This window comes from Fonsecaea pedrosoi, assembly GCF_000835455.1.
Source record: "Fonsecaea pedrosoi CBS 271.37 unplaced genomic scaffold supercont1.7, whole genome shotgun sequence".
NCBI classification, from domain to species: Eukaryota; Fungi; Ascomycota; class Eurotiomycetes; order Chaetothyriales; family Herpotrichiellaceae; genus Fonsecaea; species Fonsecaea pedrosoi.
In genome coordinates this window covers 117,455-132,363 of record NW_013550609.1, presented here as the reverse complement: position 1 = coordinate 132,363, position 14,909 = coordinate 117,455, and the positions used below count along the sequence as shown (strand labels likewise).

At 52.0% G+C, this 14,909-nt stretch overlaps 3 protein-coding genes across 3 annotated transcripts; 2 read left to right on the top strand and 1 right to left on the bottom strand.

The window, feature by feature from the left end:
• Window positions 1-4,259: 4,259 nt before the first annotated feature.
• On the top strand, window positions 4,260-7,598 carry Z517_10110 (uncharacterized protein; the record flags this gene model as incomplete). The annotated part of the gene is made up of 2 exons (XM_013423723.1): window positions 4,260-7,288; window positions 7,349-7,598. 2 exons carry the CDS (start codon window positions 4,260-4,262, stop codon window positions 7,596-7,598), a joined length of 3,279 nt encoding a protein of 1,092 aa, XP_013279177.1.
• A 1,435-nt stretch (window positions 7,599-9,033) lies between these two features.
• Z517_10109 (uncharacterized protein) lies at window positions 9,034-11,172 on the bottom strand (the record flags this gene model as incomplete). The annotated part of the gene is made up of 1 exon (XM_013423722.1): window positions 9,034-11,172. The coding sequence occupies one exon, from the start codon at window positions 11,170-11,172 to the stop codon at window positions 9,034-9,036; it is 2,139 nt and encodes a 712-aa protein (XP_013279176.1).
• A 1,488-nt stretch (window positions 11,173-12,660) lies between these two features.
• On the top strand, window positions 12,661-14,587 carry Z517_10108 (uncharacterized protein; the record flags this gene model as incomplete). Its single annotated transcript, XM_013423721.1, has 3 exons — window positions 12,661-12,727; window positions 12,797-13,373; window positions 13,444-14,587. The coding sequence occupies 3 exons, from the start codon at window positions 12,661-12,663 to the stop codon at window positions 14,585-14,587; spliced, it is 1,788 nt and encodes a 595-aa protein (XP_013279175.1).
• Window positions 14,588-14,909: the final 322 nt, after the last annotated feature.

Sequence of the window (14,909 nt, the reverse complement as noted above, 5' to 3'; positions counted from 1 at the left end):
GACATGGTGAAAGGCCAGAATCGTCAAAGTGGCGGTCCCTCTCCAAATAGTTGGGACCGGTACTACTACTTGTACAAGTAGGTTACTAAGGAATCAGGGACAGTCGCCTCTGAGAGGAGAACAATTTACAACATCCACCTGACCAAATCCCAAACTTGTCAGAGGTGAAAGGAATATGACTTGCTGCTGGTGGGCGGTGGAGGCTTGGAGGGGCAAACCTCATTCCCAGATTCCCGGTAGAGAAGACGTGGGTCCCCCTGAACAACAGAGATAGGCCCACCGCCAGCCAGGCTTAACAGGAATGACCGAAAAGGATTCTGGGCCCAGGGAAGCCCTTCAGATATGTTAGGAGTCGATACGCTCTCGAGTCTCAAGTCGGCAGTCCAATGGAGAATGAGATCACCAGGTTCCACCTCGGAAACGAAGAGGACAGGGAAATGATGAAAGATCAGTGGAGCGCGAAATATGGTGCGGAGGACTACGAGTGCAACTTGAATTCCATTAGGAGATATGGTCAAGAGTATAGCACTGTAGGTACGCGGAGAAGATGGCGAGAAACAGGTCAGGTGGACAGGGACCGCAGTTGCAGTTGGGCACCGAGACGGGATCACACGCACCAAAGGGATAGAGGTCTGCAGGAGACGGAGACGGAGTACACGAGCAGTACGAGGTCCATGTCGTTACCAAAAGATATACACTACTATGACTACTCGTGTACATACGGAGTACAAGGACCGAGTAGCAGTAGGAATGTTCGGTATAGGATAGGCGACGGCGAGGCAGCTCATCTCCCTAGAAAATATATGAAAGAAAACGCAACAACGTCGACTGCTTCTGACTCGACCAGTCTAATAATAATTACCATCTACAATACGAGGTTGGTACAGAGGTAGGTGTGTACTTGTACTGTATGTAGGGATGACCGCGGAGAGTCCCACATAGTCCCCAAGTTCAAGTTCCAGTTCCTCTTTTGTTCACCAGGCATGTACCTGGTACCTTCGGTACGCGGGTCAGGCGAGGTAATTTCATTTGATCAACTGCCCCAATCCCCCAAATCAATTCCTCACAGCAGCCAGAGGGTCAATCATCAACTCGACACCTGACCGAAATTCCTTAACCGTTCTTTCCCCGAAGATGCGGACTGAGTTGATCCATAGGTTGTATGTAACCTCTTGGCTGGTTAGTAGTAGTCGTAGTGAGGTTGGAAGTAGTACATGGCCGCTTTCTAATAATCGTGTAAGAATGACTACTTGATAGAGGTGGGCGGTGGGCAGTTGACCACTGACCAGGTGCTCCCCAGCTAAACAAATGATCCAGATCCAGCCCGGCCGAGGGAGTGAGTGACGGAGTGGGCCGATGAGGAGCCCAAAAATCAAAAATCAGGTGTCTGTCACATGAAGAGGAAGTCACTGGACATGCCTAAAGCGTGGGATCCAGTGAGGCGGTTATTACAAGTAGGGTAGGTGTTATTACCTGTGAGTTTTAACTACAAGAAGGTGCTACCTACAACGACTCGGTATGCACTCGGTATAGGTACTCCATCTCTGGCCAGGTCCCCCTCGACTCGGTTACATACTACTAGGTACACCTATTATTTCTACCGAGTAGCGAGTACAAGTACTCGTATGTAGGTAGGGGCTTGATTACGAGTGTCATCACTTGCCATACCTAGGTAATCATTCCAGGCCTCAAAACCTTGAGAGGGTCGTGTCGTAGCGGCCAATCGTGCCCGCTTCTTTCTGAGCGGACCTGACACTTCCACACTATCATTCCACCAACCATGAAAGGCGTGGTGCCATGGGTCAAGCAGCTGTTGGCGCTTTTCCCTTATCGTTCGCCCTCTCCTCTTGGGGGGCACGTTGCGAAGGACGAAGGACTTGTATATTTCATCACCTGGGCCGAGATCTTGGAGACCCGACCCGAGCGTGAAAGTCTCTCGGGTCTGGCTACCTGCCGCCTGCCGCCTGGCATGGCTTAGATCTTGTAACCGTTCCATTACCTTTTTGCCTCCAATCTACCGTCCCTGACCCTGAGAGCAGCTCATAACCTACCTAGGTACGAATACCCTTGTGTGCCTTGCTAGATGATGGGCTCAGCCAGGTCTGGGCTGGGCTGACATTTCGAGCCGGCGTCTTGTTTGTCAAACCTTGTTATTCCGAGTTTCGCCAACAGCTACCAAGTATTCGTACATTCGGATTCCCCATCGCGCGAAAGTAGTAGGAGGTGTTAACAAGCGGGCAGGTGTGGCCGGCCGCGGCCTGTGACCTCCGATGCCTCGCTCAATGCTGAGACTTTTCACACCTGGGCTAGCACAACTAACAAATCCCGATTTCATTCGGTGCCATTGCTCTGGGTTGGGGGGAGGGGCGCCCCTCCTTACCCACCCCTCCCCCTTGTATCTTGCTTCGAGTTTTTGCTGGCCCATCACCAAGACGGACTGGACGGGTGGGAAGGGGGTGGCTAGGGGGATGGGGGGGAACGCCATGGGGGGAAAGTGTGCTCTCATCTTCCTTGCTACTAACCTTCTCGCCTTCCTAACCTTCTAGCCTGGCTAAAGCTGCTAGGCTGCTAGGCGTTGCTAGGCTTGCTAGGCTTCTGGGCTGCTAACTCCGATTCCCCCCCTTCTCGCCGCCATTGCGGTTGCTCAGAGGGTATTAGGCTCATTTTTTTTAGGTGCTTTGCCCTTGAGACCCCCCCGGCGGCTCCTGAACCTTGACCAAGCTTTGCTTCTCTCGATTGTCAAACGCCCTTCCGCCCATCGCCTTTGCCTCACTGAACAACTCCTCGACCCGCAACTGCACCCTTCTGGTCGAGCTTCACCTTCCAATCCTTCACCCAAACAACAACCTCACCTACTCGACTCCACCTCTGTCAGTTCTTGTCACCTCCTTCCTCGACAACCCTCTAGCCCCAGCCCGCAGCACCGATCGACAGGCAGGCCCTTCGTCCACACAGACACGCTACCACGGCCGAAGAAAGAGTAGCTTCTTTGCTCTGGGCCATCATCTCTGCCACATTTGAATCAGCAAAGTTATCTCGACCGCCTGTTGCCGCCGCTTCTTACCCACCCTCTTCCTCACCACACCCCCCGGTCACCCTTCAACCCATTACCACACTACTTTTAGTCCCTCCTTCAGGCTTCGAAGTCCGTTCTTTCCATTGTGATCGACGCTTTTTCCCGAAGAAAAATCATCTCTCGACTGTTTGCTTCATTCTCCAAAACCGTCGCCCTGCCCGGTTTTGAAATACCCCCCAGTATTTGGTCGATCAGCCTTGCTCGAATGATGATCAGCTTTGGTACAGAAAGCCCCGTGTAGCTTTTGGGCATCCATCTCGCCCTTGAGAAAGCTCTCCCCTCGGTTACTTCCCCCACCACAACTTCTCTCCGAAGTACGGGTCAAAGAGAGCGGTCTTGGAGTCACCTTTTTTTTATGGTTTTGTCCGGGTCGGTCGTCAATCCGTCAAAACACCAACCGATTCTACCAGTTCGATCTTCCGGTCGTTGCTGCCCAAGTGGAGGGATCAGTTCCTCATCTCGCTCCTGACGGTCTTGCGACAACGACATCCACTCCGCATCTCGAAATCAAGGATAGCTCTCTCCAAACCTCGCCTGCTACACCTTTGTCATTGCGCGACGTCGCAAACCAAGTTGGGACGGAACAAACTCGAAAAGGCGTGTTTTTTGCAATCCTACCTCTTTATCTCATCTCGAGCTGTCTTTTCCCAGACAATTGGTCCACAACTGTGGGATTTGTTTGATTTCTGGGAAGGTTATAGTGTTTGCTTTGTTGATTCCGAGACCTCCACCACTCTCACACACTCTCTCCGACAGCAAACCATCCTACTCGGACCTATCTACGACCGGATTGCAATTCAGTCTGCCTAGACATTAATTCTCTGGTTGCGCTGCGCCTCTACGTGTTTGAAAGGCTCGCTGCGAAAGTAGCAAACCCAGCCCCGCAGACATCCACTGTTTGGTCTCCCATTTTTCCCACCAACCGAGACTTCCTGTGCCAACTGGACCTCAGGTGACCGAACCTGCACGAGGAGAACCTGGACGTGCGACGACAGGAATTTTATGCAACCTGGCGAATGCGTCGTATAACGATCTGCCATGAGCCTGTCCTGTTGATCGCGTGTTCCCCTCTCACCTGTGCATAAGGTCATGCCGCATTTGCTGTACCACGTTCCCTTGGGTATAGAGACGCGGGAGGCACGGACTTGTTGGTTCCTGCCAGGCATAGGATCGCAGGTTGAAAATGGATGAAGTTGGTGACGTGGATATCAAACACGAGAGACCCCATCACTACGGACAACCACCTCCAAATCCTATCCACCGTATGCCGCCAGCCGAGACACCTACGTCGTACAGTTATCCCCCTCCGCCAGGCGCAGGTATGCCACCACCGGCGCCGGCGTGGAACCCGACGCCTTCGCCATACAATGACTCCGCGGACCACCGACCTCCGCCTCCAGACATCCCTCATCAATCGCCATATCCTCCACCACCTCAGCCATATCCTCCCACCCATCCCCCGCCAGGTAGAGAACCCCCAGGCTATCCTCCGGAGCCAGGTTACGGCCGCCCAGGCAGCGTGTCGGGCCCTACGAGGTCCCCTGCCGACGTTCAACAACCTCCACCACCGCCGCCACCACAGCAACCTCCTCCTTATCACCCCGTGAGTAGCAATCCCCACGAAGCTCCTTACTACCCTCCCCCAACCGACTACAGGCCGCGTCATGCCTACCCAGGGCCCGAACCCCAGCTCAACGGAACTCACCAGCAGCCTCCTCTTCACGTGGTGACAGGGCATGAAATGATGCCAGGACAGCCTCCGGGCCCGCCGGCGTATGGTCCGCCCTCAGGAGGGCCCATGCCGACACCCGGGCCGTACGCCTACCCTTACCCTTATCATGGAGAACACCGACGAAAGCCAGTCAGAGCTGCTCAAGCTTGCGACTCGTGCCGTCAACGAAAGGCAAAGTGCGATGAAGGGAGACCCGAGTGTCAACATTGCAAAGACAACGGGCTGAAATGCTCGTATCGAGAAATCCCTCCACAAAAGTCAGAGAAGCAGGTCCTAGCCATCACGGCACAATTGGACTCGTTGGCCGAGGACGTAAAGACATTGGCCCAGAAAGCCCAGGAGCGGGACGTGAAGATGGACCAATTACTCAAGCAACAAGATGATAAGATCAACCTGCTGCTGGATCGTCTTATGCAGTCCCGAGCAGATCGACCTCCGGCGACTGTTGACGTACCAATGGTAGACCAGCACAGCCATATCGCGGTGACAACGCCAGCACATCCCAGTCCTGCACACCCGAGTCCTGTCAACCCTAGTCCTGCTCAACCTCCGCCTCCGTTGTTCCGCCGACAGGATAGCACTTCAGAGGTCAGGTCCGGTTCGCAGTCCCAGAACCCCTCCGCAGCGTCCATCATGCAAATGCGAAATTCGGAAACAGAGAGTATAGACACGCCTATGCCCGCCAAGCACACGACGGCCGCACAGAACCTCGTTCTTTGGCCATCTATTAAGGCTTTGATCCCAAGAGGCATAACACCGTCTTATGTGTTGGATGAGGAAACTAGCAGAGGTCTCCTGCGACTTTATGGCTGTGGGGAGGGAGAGGACAAAGGAGATGGGCATGAGGGCGCTCCGAGTCCCGCTAACAGCAACTCATCCGAAGGGCGACGCACCGACGACGACACAGCTTCTTCCTCGCCGCATGGTGTTTGGGGCAGCGGGCAGTTGCACGTGCCGATGGCAAATCAGCACCATTCCGCGCGCGAACATCCCGGTGGTTTGAGTCCTAGTGGTGGGCTGATGCTGGATGAGAAAGCGGTCGATCGATACTTCCGGAGCTTTATGGATAATATGCACATTCACCATCCGTTCCTCGAGCCTAAGGTTCTCCGAATTATGATCCAATCTTTTAAAAGGAAATACAGCTGGGACTACCGGGCCACACAGCAGGTTACAGCGATTGGGCACAAGAGGAAGCGAGAGACGACCGACTCACCGACCTCAATAGACGATTACAACAGCCACCCCCCTCAGCCCAGGGGATACAATACGACCGTAGCTCCGATCGAACATTCAGTTGCAAATGCTATCGTCTTACTTGTCTTGGCGTTGGGTAAGATCACATCTCATCGCGATCCCTTGCCTGGACCCGCGTCAACCGCTACGATGCGAACATCGACGCCTCATAGCGCACTTTACTCGGATCTTCCGATGCCCATGTCAGCGCCCACCTCTCCATATACCCATCACCCCAATCTGAACGGCACCGTTTCGAGTCCGGCCAACCCTCAGGGGAAGAACATGGACGTTATTCCAGGCCTTGCTTACTTTGCTATAGCTGCAGATATCCTGGGCGAGCTACCAGGCGGCGCCGACGTGTCGCACATTCAAGCTTATCTTCTTGCAGGCCTATATATGGGACAACTGGCACGCATTCTCCCGAGCTACTTCTACATCAACAAGGCCTGCGTTGCAGCTCAAATCCTCATCGAGTCGACCCCGTATGTGACAAATACCATGAAACCTGCTCGCCGTAATTTGGTCAATTTTGCGTTTTGGTCATGCTTGCAACTGGAGAGCGACATTGCGGCCGAATTGGAGTTGCCTCTCAGTGGGATAGGTCGATATGAGAGCCCTCAGCATAAAGAATTTCCAACGGCTCTCACATTGGAGAGGATTCCGGAGTCCAGTGTGGATGACGACATATTGAGATTTTACTCATATCAGATTCAACTGCGGACCACGATGAATAGCGTCCATGCTACGCTATATCGGGAATCGAAGAATCTACACACGAGGCCAAGCGATAGCATTATGTCTGCTCTGGACGACAACCTGGAGAACTGGAGGAAGATGCTGAATGATTGGGACTGGGATGACAATGACCACGAAAGCCCCAACATCAACGTCGCGCGGATGCGAGGAAAATATTACGGTGCTAAGTACATCATCTGGCGGCCGACCCTGCGATTTGCGCTCTCGCAAGCTACTGCTAATCCTAATCCCACTCCCACTCCGAAACTCGCCAGAAGTCGACCATCAGAGTCGCCTGCGGGGCACGGTCACCAATCTGAGGTGACTTCACCCGCCGTGTCGAGCCTCAATACTCCCCACCCGTATGGGAGAGATGTTCCTTACATCCAGCCTGAATTGCTGGAAGGATCTAGGAAGTGTATTGAGGCCGCAATCCGAAGCACTACTTCATTCGACAAAGTCCCTCGCCGTCTCGTTGTCACCAACATCTTTGGCACAGCGCACGCGTAAGTTCCCCAAACCTTGTGTAATGCGTGAGTGTTTCCTTGACTGACGTGGAGATGCAGCCAATTTGGAAACATGCTTGTTTTGTACGCGACCTTCACCTCACCTCACCCAGGCTTAAGTTCGCTGGTGCAGGAGGACGTGTTACGGCGGTTACATGATCGCACAGTGCAAATTCTGCGAGAGAACGAGGCCATTTCTCCAGTGCTGGCCAAAGACCTGAAAATTCTGGAGCACGTGCGCCTGAAGGTGTTTCCACCGGCAATATATCCTTCGGCAAGCACTGCGTCCAGCTTTTCCTCGAGCCGATAACACCAACCGGATTTGAAGCACGAATATACCAACCCGGTCCAAATTTTAACTTTTTCTTTGTATACCAAGACCTCGGGAGCGCGGAGGGACGCCGCATCGGAATTCATTGCATGTGTTGCTCTATGTATGTGTTATGTGGGCAGGTCCTCCATTTCCCTGAAATTCCCAGGCGGTATTTGTCGAAGCGTTCCAGCGAGAAACCCACGGTCAGCATCGTCGAATAATTGTGTCAAGGTATCCACCAAAGAGTCATCCTCGTCATCAACCACGGAGTTTACGATTATCTGAAATGGCATATTATTGCTTTAACGGCCGAAAGGGAAGGGTGGGCTTTGTGAAATGTTTGATTGCTAGTTTTGCGAGTACCATACCGCGTCATATGAGAAGGAGGAGAAGGAGGAGGAGAAGGAGGAGGAGAAGGAGGAGAAGGCTTCATATGTTTTGTCACAACCGAGAAGAGGGGAAACGAGACGTCCACAGGAAGGACCCATCCAGGTTACCGATCGCAACCCGAGCCCTTTGGAGTTTCTCGCCATATCCTCCTGTGTTAGTGAACCAGCCGAGCAGTCTTTGTTGCAGTCAAAAGAATACTCGTCTTGTTTCAGCTTCAATGATGGATGTGAAGGAGAGGAAGGCTGATCAAGATGCGGCAGTGAGAGTGACAGTGGTGGTAGCAGGAGGGATCTCATCTGCAAGTGGAAGAACAATGGAAGGCAAACGGCAGAGAGATACTTTTTTTTCATCTTGTGGATTGTTAGGAGGAGGACGGGACAGGGTCACGGACAAGGTTAATCTGTACATTATCTTGCAATTGCTCGTACAAAGGACAGAGAGAGGCCTTCGAGGGGAGTCTGCTGTTACAATATACCATTTTGAAAAAATGCCTGCTTTTCTTGAAGTGGTGATATATTTGAGGATGGAGGAGAGTACCTGATAATACGGGGGATAAAATGAGGAATAAATTGCACTGCGTACGAGGCGAAGATACCAGGATACCAGGCACAGAGCACCAGGGGTACTTTCTTGAGTGGCAGGGTGGTAAATAAGAAGAGGAGACAAGCCAGGGCAAGGCTGCGCTAGTATCATTCAGGATTTTGGTGCAGGTGTTCTCGGTAGCGCAGCCTCGTTCAACGTCAGACGTCTAACGTCTACCCGCTCACCGAGTACGAGGGACAAGGCTGAGTATTTGAGATATATTATTATATTTCTGAGTACGCCCGACCTTGGCAATGACCATCCAGAGGCCAAAGCATGAAAAAAGTATAAGGCTGAGCGAGTAAATTTCCAAACACATTCAAATCTGATGTATTTGCGCTGGATGATAACTCCCCTTCATTCTCATGGACTCTCGATAAGAGTCACCACTTCCTTTGTGTAGGGGCTCCATCAATTGCTCCGTTATCAGGTCCTTCTTTTCTCTCGCTCCTGCTTGCCCTCAGGCGGAGCTTGATTCGGCAGGAGTTGAGGGGGTCATCCCACGGCCATCACTGTGTTGCCGATCAGCAGGCGTTTCCATCGCGTACGGAGAGGGTCCAACCCTCTGAAGGAAGTTGGGGTTCATTTCGTCCAGGGTAAATATGCAACGCTGAAGATCGTTGATATAGTCCAGGTCACAGACAGCTCTCCATTTTCCGACAAAATAAATCATTTCCGTGGCAAGGGACATGATGACACAGGCGGATTTGGACCAGTTCGTTTGTGCCAGCTCAAGTTCGACTTTGGTCAGAGGCAGCAGGCAGATAACAACCTTGGCCGATAGCCCTTGAGTCTCTGTGACGGTATGGACTTTAACATCGCCCCAACATCTAGTAGTCGTTTCCTGCAAATGGAGGTTTGTGCTGCTCCCATCGAGACTGACAACCATGATCTGGGACATTTGGCAACCCTCCGTCGAAAGTAGCGTCTTGACAAGCACATCCACAAAGTGGACCGGCGATTGTCCTTCAAGATTAATAGGGTCCCAAATATCGAAGAAGTGAGCAAAGGATGTGATGCTTGTGGCGTCATCATCACCGTCGATGATCCTCAATCCAGCATTGAATCTGTCTTGCATTTTCGTCAAAAAGGATCCAGGAGTTGACGTTTGTCGCACAGCCATCAGTCGGCCGTCATAGAAGACAGAGCTCCTAGGGAAACATAGATCCGAATGTGTCATGCGCTCAAGATGAAGCATGCAGCCTGGCCACTGCTCCTCCATAAGCTCTTCCAAGATCGATCTGCCTTCGTGGGGTTTATCTTTGTCTGTCCTTGTGTATGGACCAAATTGCCTATGGTCGCCCAGCAGCACTAATCTAGTCAAACTGTCAAAGTGTGCAGAGATGGGTGTAAGCAGGTCATAGTGCGTAATAATGCCAGCGTCTGAAGCGATGAGGACATGAGGAGCCCATATTTTCTTTAGCCAGGCAGCGCGGGACTCTGAATATGTGCATAAAATGACCCTAGAACCTCCGATCCCTAACGTTTCTTCTAGCGGAAGATGGAGATGTTGGAATCGGAAATCGCAGAAACATTCCCTGAACATGAATCCGTCGGAGATTTCATCCAGCCTTGATCTATCGTATCCGCAGATTAGAATCTTTGTCTGAGGAGCCTTCCGCAAGATTGCTTCCGTAACTGAGACTATGGCCGAAACTAATCCACTGCCAGCAGGCGCATGAACAAGAGACACTTGGTGATTAAAGATGTTTCGAATCACACGACGTTGGGAATAATCCAGGTCGTCGAGAACAGAAAAATCAACCGAATAGTCCGGTTCCGCAAATGGCAGAATGTCTCTCACAGCCTCGCCTTGCCGCAGAAACATGGATACCAGAGGGAGGTGGGAGTCGTTTGTCGATGAGGCAGTACGAAATGCGGCTTTGGTGGCGTCTCGCCAAGATGATAAAGGATAGGAATGCTCCTCCGATGCCTCGATAATGGCCACTTGATGAGCAATGAAATCCCTTGCGCTTGTATACCTCTTTCCTGTTGGTTCAGCGTCATCAGTCACCAGGAGATCACTCTGCTGCTCGAGGTCTGACATCCAAGTCTGCTGCGGAATCAACGAGAGGATACCTTCGGGCTTCCAGTTCTGAATAGAAGACGTGTCGTCGAATTGAAGTTTGATCCGGCTGAAGTTTTTATGTGTCTGGTCAAGGGAAAAGATATCTGACGGAGCTGAAGGCTGAAGCCGTCTTTGATCGAGAGGAGACATGTCCACAGCAGGTGAGTTGTCCATTAGCCATATCAAAATCTGAGCAGCAGCATTATTTGTATCATGTTGGGCCAGCAACTCGCTCCCGGCCTGTGCATCCCAGTCCACCCATTGCCCCGAAGAAGCACGTCGTAATAATGCGCCGAACACGACCTGCCTCGAATCATAATTCAGGGTGAATTTGTGTCTGCCAACCGTCTGCCAGATTTTGACATGGCCGTCATAGGATATCTCACACTCGCAGCCTGCATGTTGTCCTAACCGGGGTGATAGATCGGTGAATCCCTCCAACTCTCGGCCAACAATTTCGTAAGCCAAGCGAACAAGCGATCTGAAAGACTCAGCTCGTGGAGATTCGACGAGTGCTCTGGAGAATGACATGGCAGAGCATGGGAGGTTAGAAAAAAAGGTGTTGCATAGCCCAGAGGTCAACAGAGCGCAGACATGCACGACAACGACAGCATTGTAGAGGGTTTCAGCGAAACAGAGAAGCCATTCAAAATTATCACTAGATATCAATCAGACACTCTCCATAGAACAGTTGTACAGGAACTTGCCAACTAAGGACTCTGTTATAACAGGCAGCTAAGCTTTAGGGAAGCGTCCGGTTCACCATGTGAATAGCAATCGAGATAAACAGACTGGGCCGCAACTGCCAGCAGTCTTTACACAGTAGATGGTAGACTTTATCAGGCTGAAATTCTGGACCTCCCGGGTGTGAAGCACCTACAATTGCGTGATTGGTGGGTGGCTAGATGGTGTCGGAAGAGTGTATGCAATCAAATTGACGTCCGGCAAGACAAGTATAGGGAGTGTAGTGAATTGAGGACTCACATTCAGGATTGCGATCGGGTGGTTTGTGGAGGAGCAGATGGAGCCGTCTGTCGAGTAGGAGATTTATCTGGGGAGCTGAGGTTGATTGGTGCGTCATAGCCTTGGCCCGTGCCTGCCTAGCGTGAACACACATTGGCTTCCAAGGTCCCTAGCGAGGAGGGCGGGGCCCGCTTGGCCCGCCTAAGAAGAATGCCTTCAGGGTTTCTTAGGTGCCAGAGGTATTACCTAAATAGAGATTGGGTGCCTAGCGAACTAGGTAGGTATTACCCAGGTATGGGGAATTAGGTGCCTAGGTATGCACGTCGCAAAACCATGGCACCAAGAATGACTTACATACTGTGTACCAAGGCATCCACAGATGACCTACATCCCCAAGTCCCTCGTACGTACAAAGAACAAGTAGCTAGAGACCTCGGGGTGGCGTGTGCAATCATATCGAAAGCCTTGATTCTTGTTCGATTTCAGGGACTGCCCATTTGGCGTTCGAGTCCCTTGTGCTAGAGCGTCAACAACGCCTCTTAAGGAAGGCTGTACTCGGTACAGTGATGTTATTGAGCAGAAAAGGCGGGACAACCAGGATTCGGAGATGCTGAGCCGGGAGTCATTGTGGCTGGGATTTCCCGGGTGGCCGCACCGCGACGTACTAGGCAGGGTACAGCAGGTGGGTAGTGCCTAAGAGGGACGGCAGGAATGGCTAATGAGACTTATAAGTACGAGTACCTGTACATCTCCAAAGCCTGAGGGGGGCCAAATGGGGGGCTCGGCTAGGCAAACGACGCAAGGCAACACGTCACAGGTCTCACTCGTCAGGCTTAAAACCATCCACTCACAGGCTGAGGCGTGGTGAAAGTTGCCCCTCGCAAATGAACGATTGCTTTGCTTAACTACTAGGACCGCATGCGAACAAACTAGGCGCTGGACTTTGGACAAAGTAGTACCGCCGACTCATTTGTTCTTCACCTCTTTCTATCCCTCTTGTCCCCATCGCCTTCTTCATTTTCGTCCCCGTACTTGGTCTTCTCGTCAACGTTGAAGATGGACCAAAATCATCTCAGGCGCAAGGATACCACAAAGGGTCCGCCTCTACGCGTTCTGTCGTTAGGTATGTTTCAATATCATGTCGAATTCACCCCCCGTGGTTGATTTGCGCTCAGTGTACTGACCCAGACAGATGGCGGCGGCGTTCGCGGATATTCGATGCTCATTATTCTCCAAGAGCTCATGCACAGAGTCTATGTCGAGACCGAGGGCGAACCACCAGACCGGCAGACCGGCACCCCGAAGCCTTGCGACTATTTCGACCTGATCGGCGGCACTGGCACGGGAGGATTGATTGCAATCATGCTAGGGCGCCTGCGGATGGATCTAGAAACCTGCAAGGCCGTCTATGTGAGGATGACCAGAAAAGTATTTGAGACGGACAAGACATTTGCCGGCATTCCATACAAGCACACTTTATTCAAGGCCTCCAAACTCGAAGAGGCTATCAAATTGTGTGTTCAAGAGCACACCCTCTTTGAGAACGAGGGAAATGACGGCACGGCTTCTGGAGGACGCGAATTCCAAGACTTGACGAGTCCTGTCAGTACCACCAGCACTGCGGTCAGGAGGTCGATCAGCGTCAGAAGCTCCAATTCCATCAACAGTCCCGCAACTCCGCTACGCAACTCCCTGGTCTCCCCCTCGTTTCCTGCCTGGGGCAATGCGAATGCCAGCCTCTATGACAACCGTCCTAATCGGACCAAGACGTGAGTAGTCTCCCCTTCTCCATCCCCGTAGGGGGCGATACCAATTTCAGGCATAGCTGACTGCAAACAGTGCTGTCACGGCAGTGTACCAAGGGACAAATCCTCGTACGGGCTCCTCAATCCTTTTACGAAGTTACGATAGCCGAAAAGAGCCACCTCCAGAGTACAACTGTAAGATCTGGGAAGCTGGAAGAGCCACTTCCGCCGTTGGCCTGGCCTTCAAACCCATTCAAATTGGTCAAACGGTGTTTATAGACGAGGGCGCAGGCAAATTCAACCCAGCGCCACAGTTGCTCGAAGAGGCCGCCGTGAACGAATGGCCGGGTAGAGAGATAGGTGCCTTTGTCAGTATTGGGACCGGAAAACGACCTGAAGGTACCAATGCCCGGCAACACGAATGGTGGGAAGACTTCATTGGTGGCAGCATGGGCGCCTTTGCGGAAGCCAGACGCCGACTCATAGCTAAAATCGAAGGCTGTGAAGAAACGCACCAGCAAATGCTCAAGACAGAATTGCCCAAGCGAGGCGTTCCACTCGACAACTACTGCCGGCTGAACGTGTCAGTTGGTCTCGGAGAGTTTGCCATGAACGAATGGCAGCATTTGGCGCAGATGACGGTCAACACCAGGAAGTATCTCAACGAACCCGCAACCCAAAAAGCACTAATGGAGATGGCCACGAAGCTGGCCAAAATTGAATTGATGAAGAGGAGATACGAGCGCCAATCAGAAGCCCACGCTCGGGAGTCAAGCTGGTCGTTGAGACAGAGTAACATCCCTCCAATTCCATCTCACCCCTCAGCCGTCGAGTTGCCAGCAGACGAAGACACGTACCCTACGACTCCCCCTCAACATTATCGTATCCCTGGAAATCCCCCGTACCCTGATCAGATTGCATCGTCCCAGGATAAGTTTGCCTTGGTTCCAGGAGAATCACCTCCGCAGCGCTTGTCAAGCGATTTGCCATATCGAGGAAGGGATGACAAGATATTCGTACCTCCACCACCGTCTACAGCTACAACATATAATCAGTCACAAGTACCTCCTCCAAGACCCCCAAAGACACCAATCAACGATCACGTCTATCCGAATTATCCTCCGCAACGAATTTCACCCGTGAGGCCCAACGGGGTTCCACGGCCACCATACCCTGACGACGAAGAGCCTCCGCCACAGTTCAACCGATACAAGAAGCCAGAATATACCCCCCGGTAGTCAGAGAAGGAGGAGACTTGATGACTTTCAATTTATAAGCCATACGAAATGAGCGTATGCTTGCACTAAAGGGGCTTGGATAGCCGCCATGACTGTACGATTGTGGACAATTTTGCTTCTAAGTTCAGATACCCAATGAGCAAATGATGTATCGGAGAAACAGGACATAGATAATTCATCGAAATTTGAGACGGACTCGCTTGACTGGTTACAGAAGAATGACATTGCATATTCACATCATAATATCCGCCGTTCTGAACACGGCAGAGCGTAAGGACTTTGACCGCTTCGGTAATTTGCGCCTTCAAACCTTCATGGCACT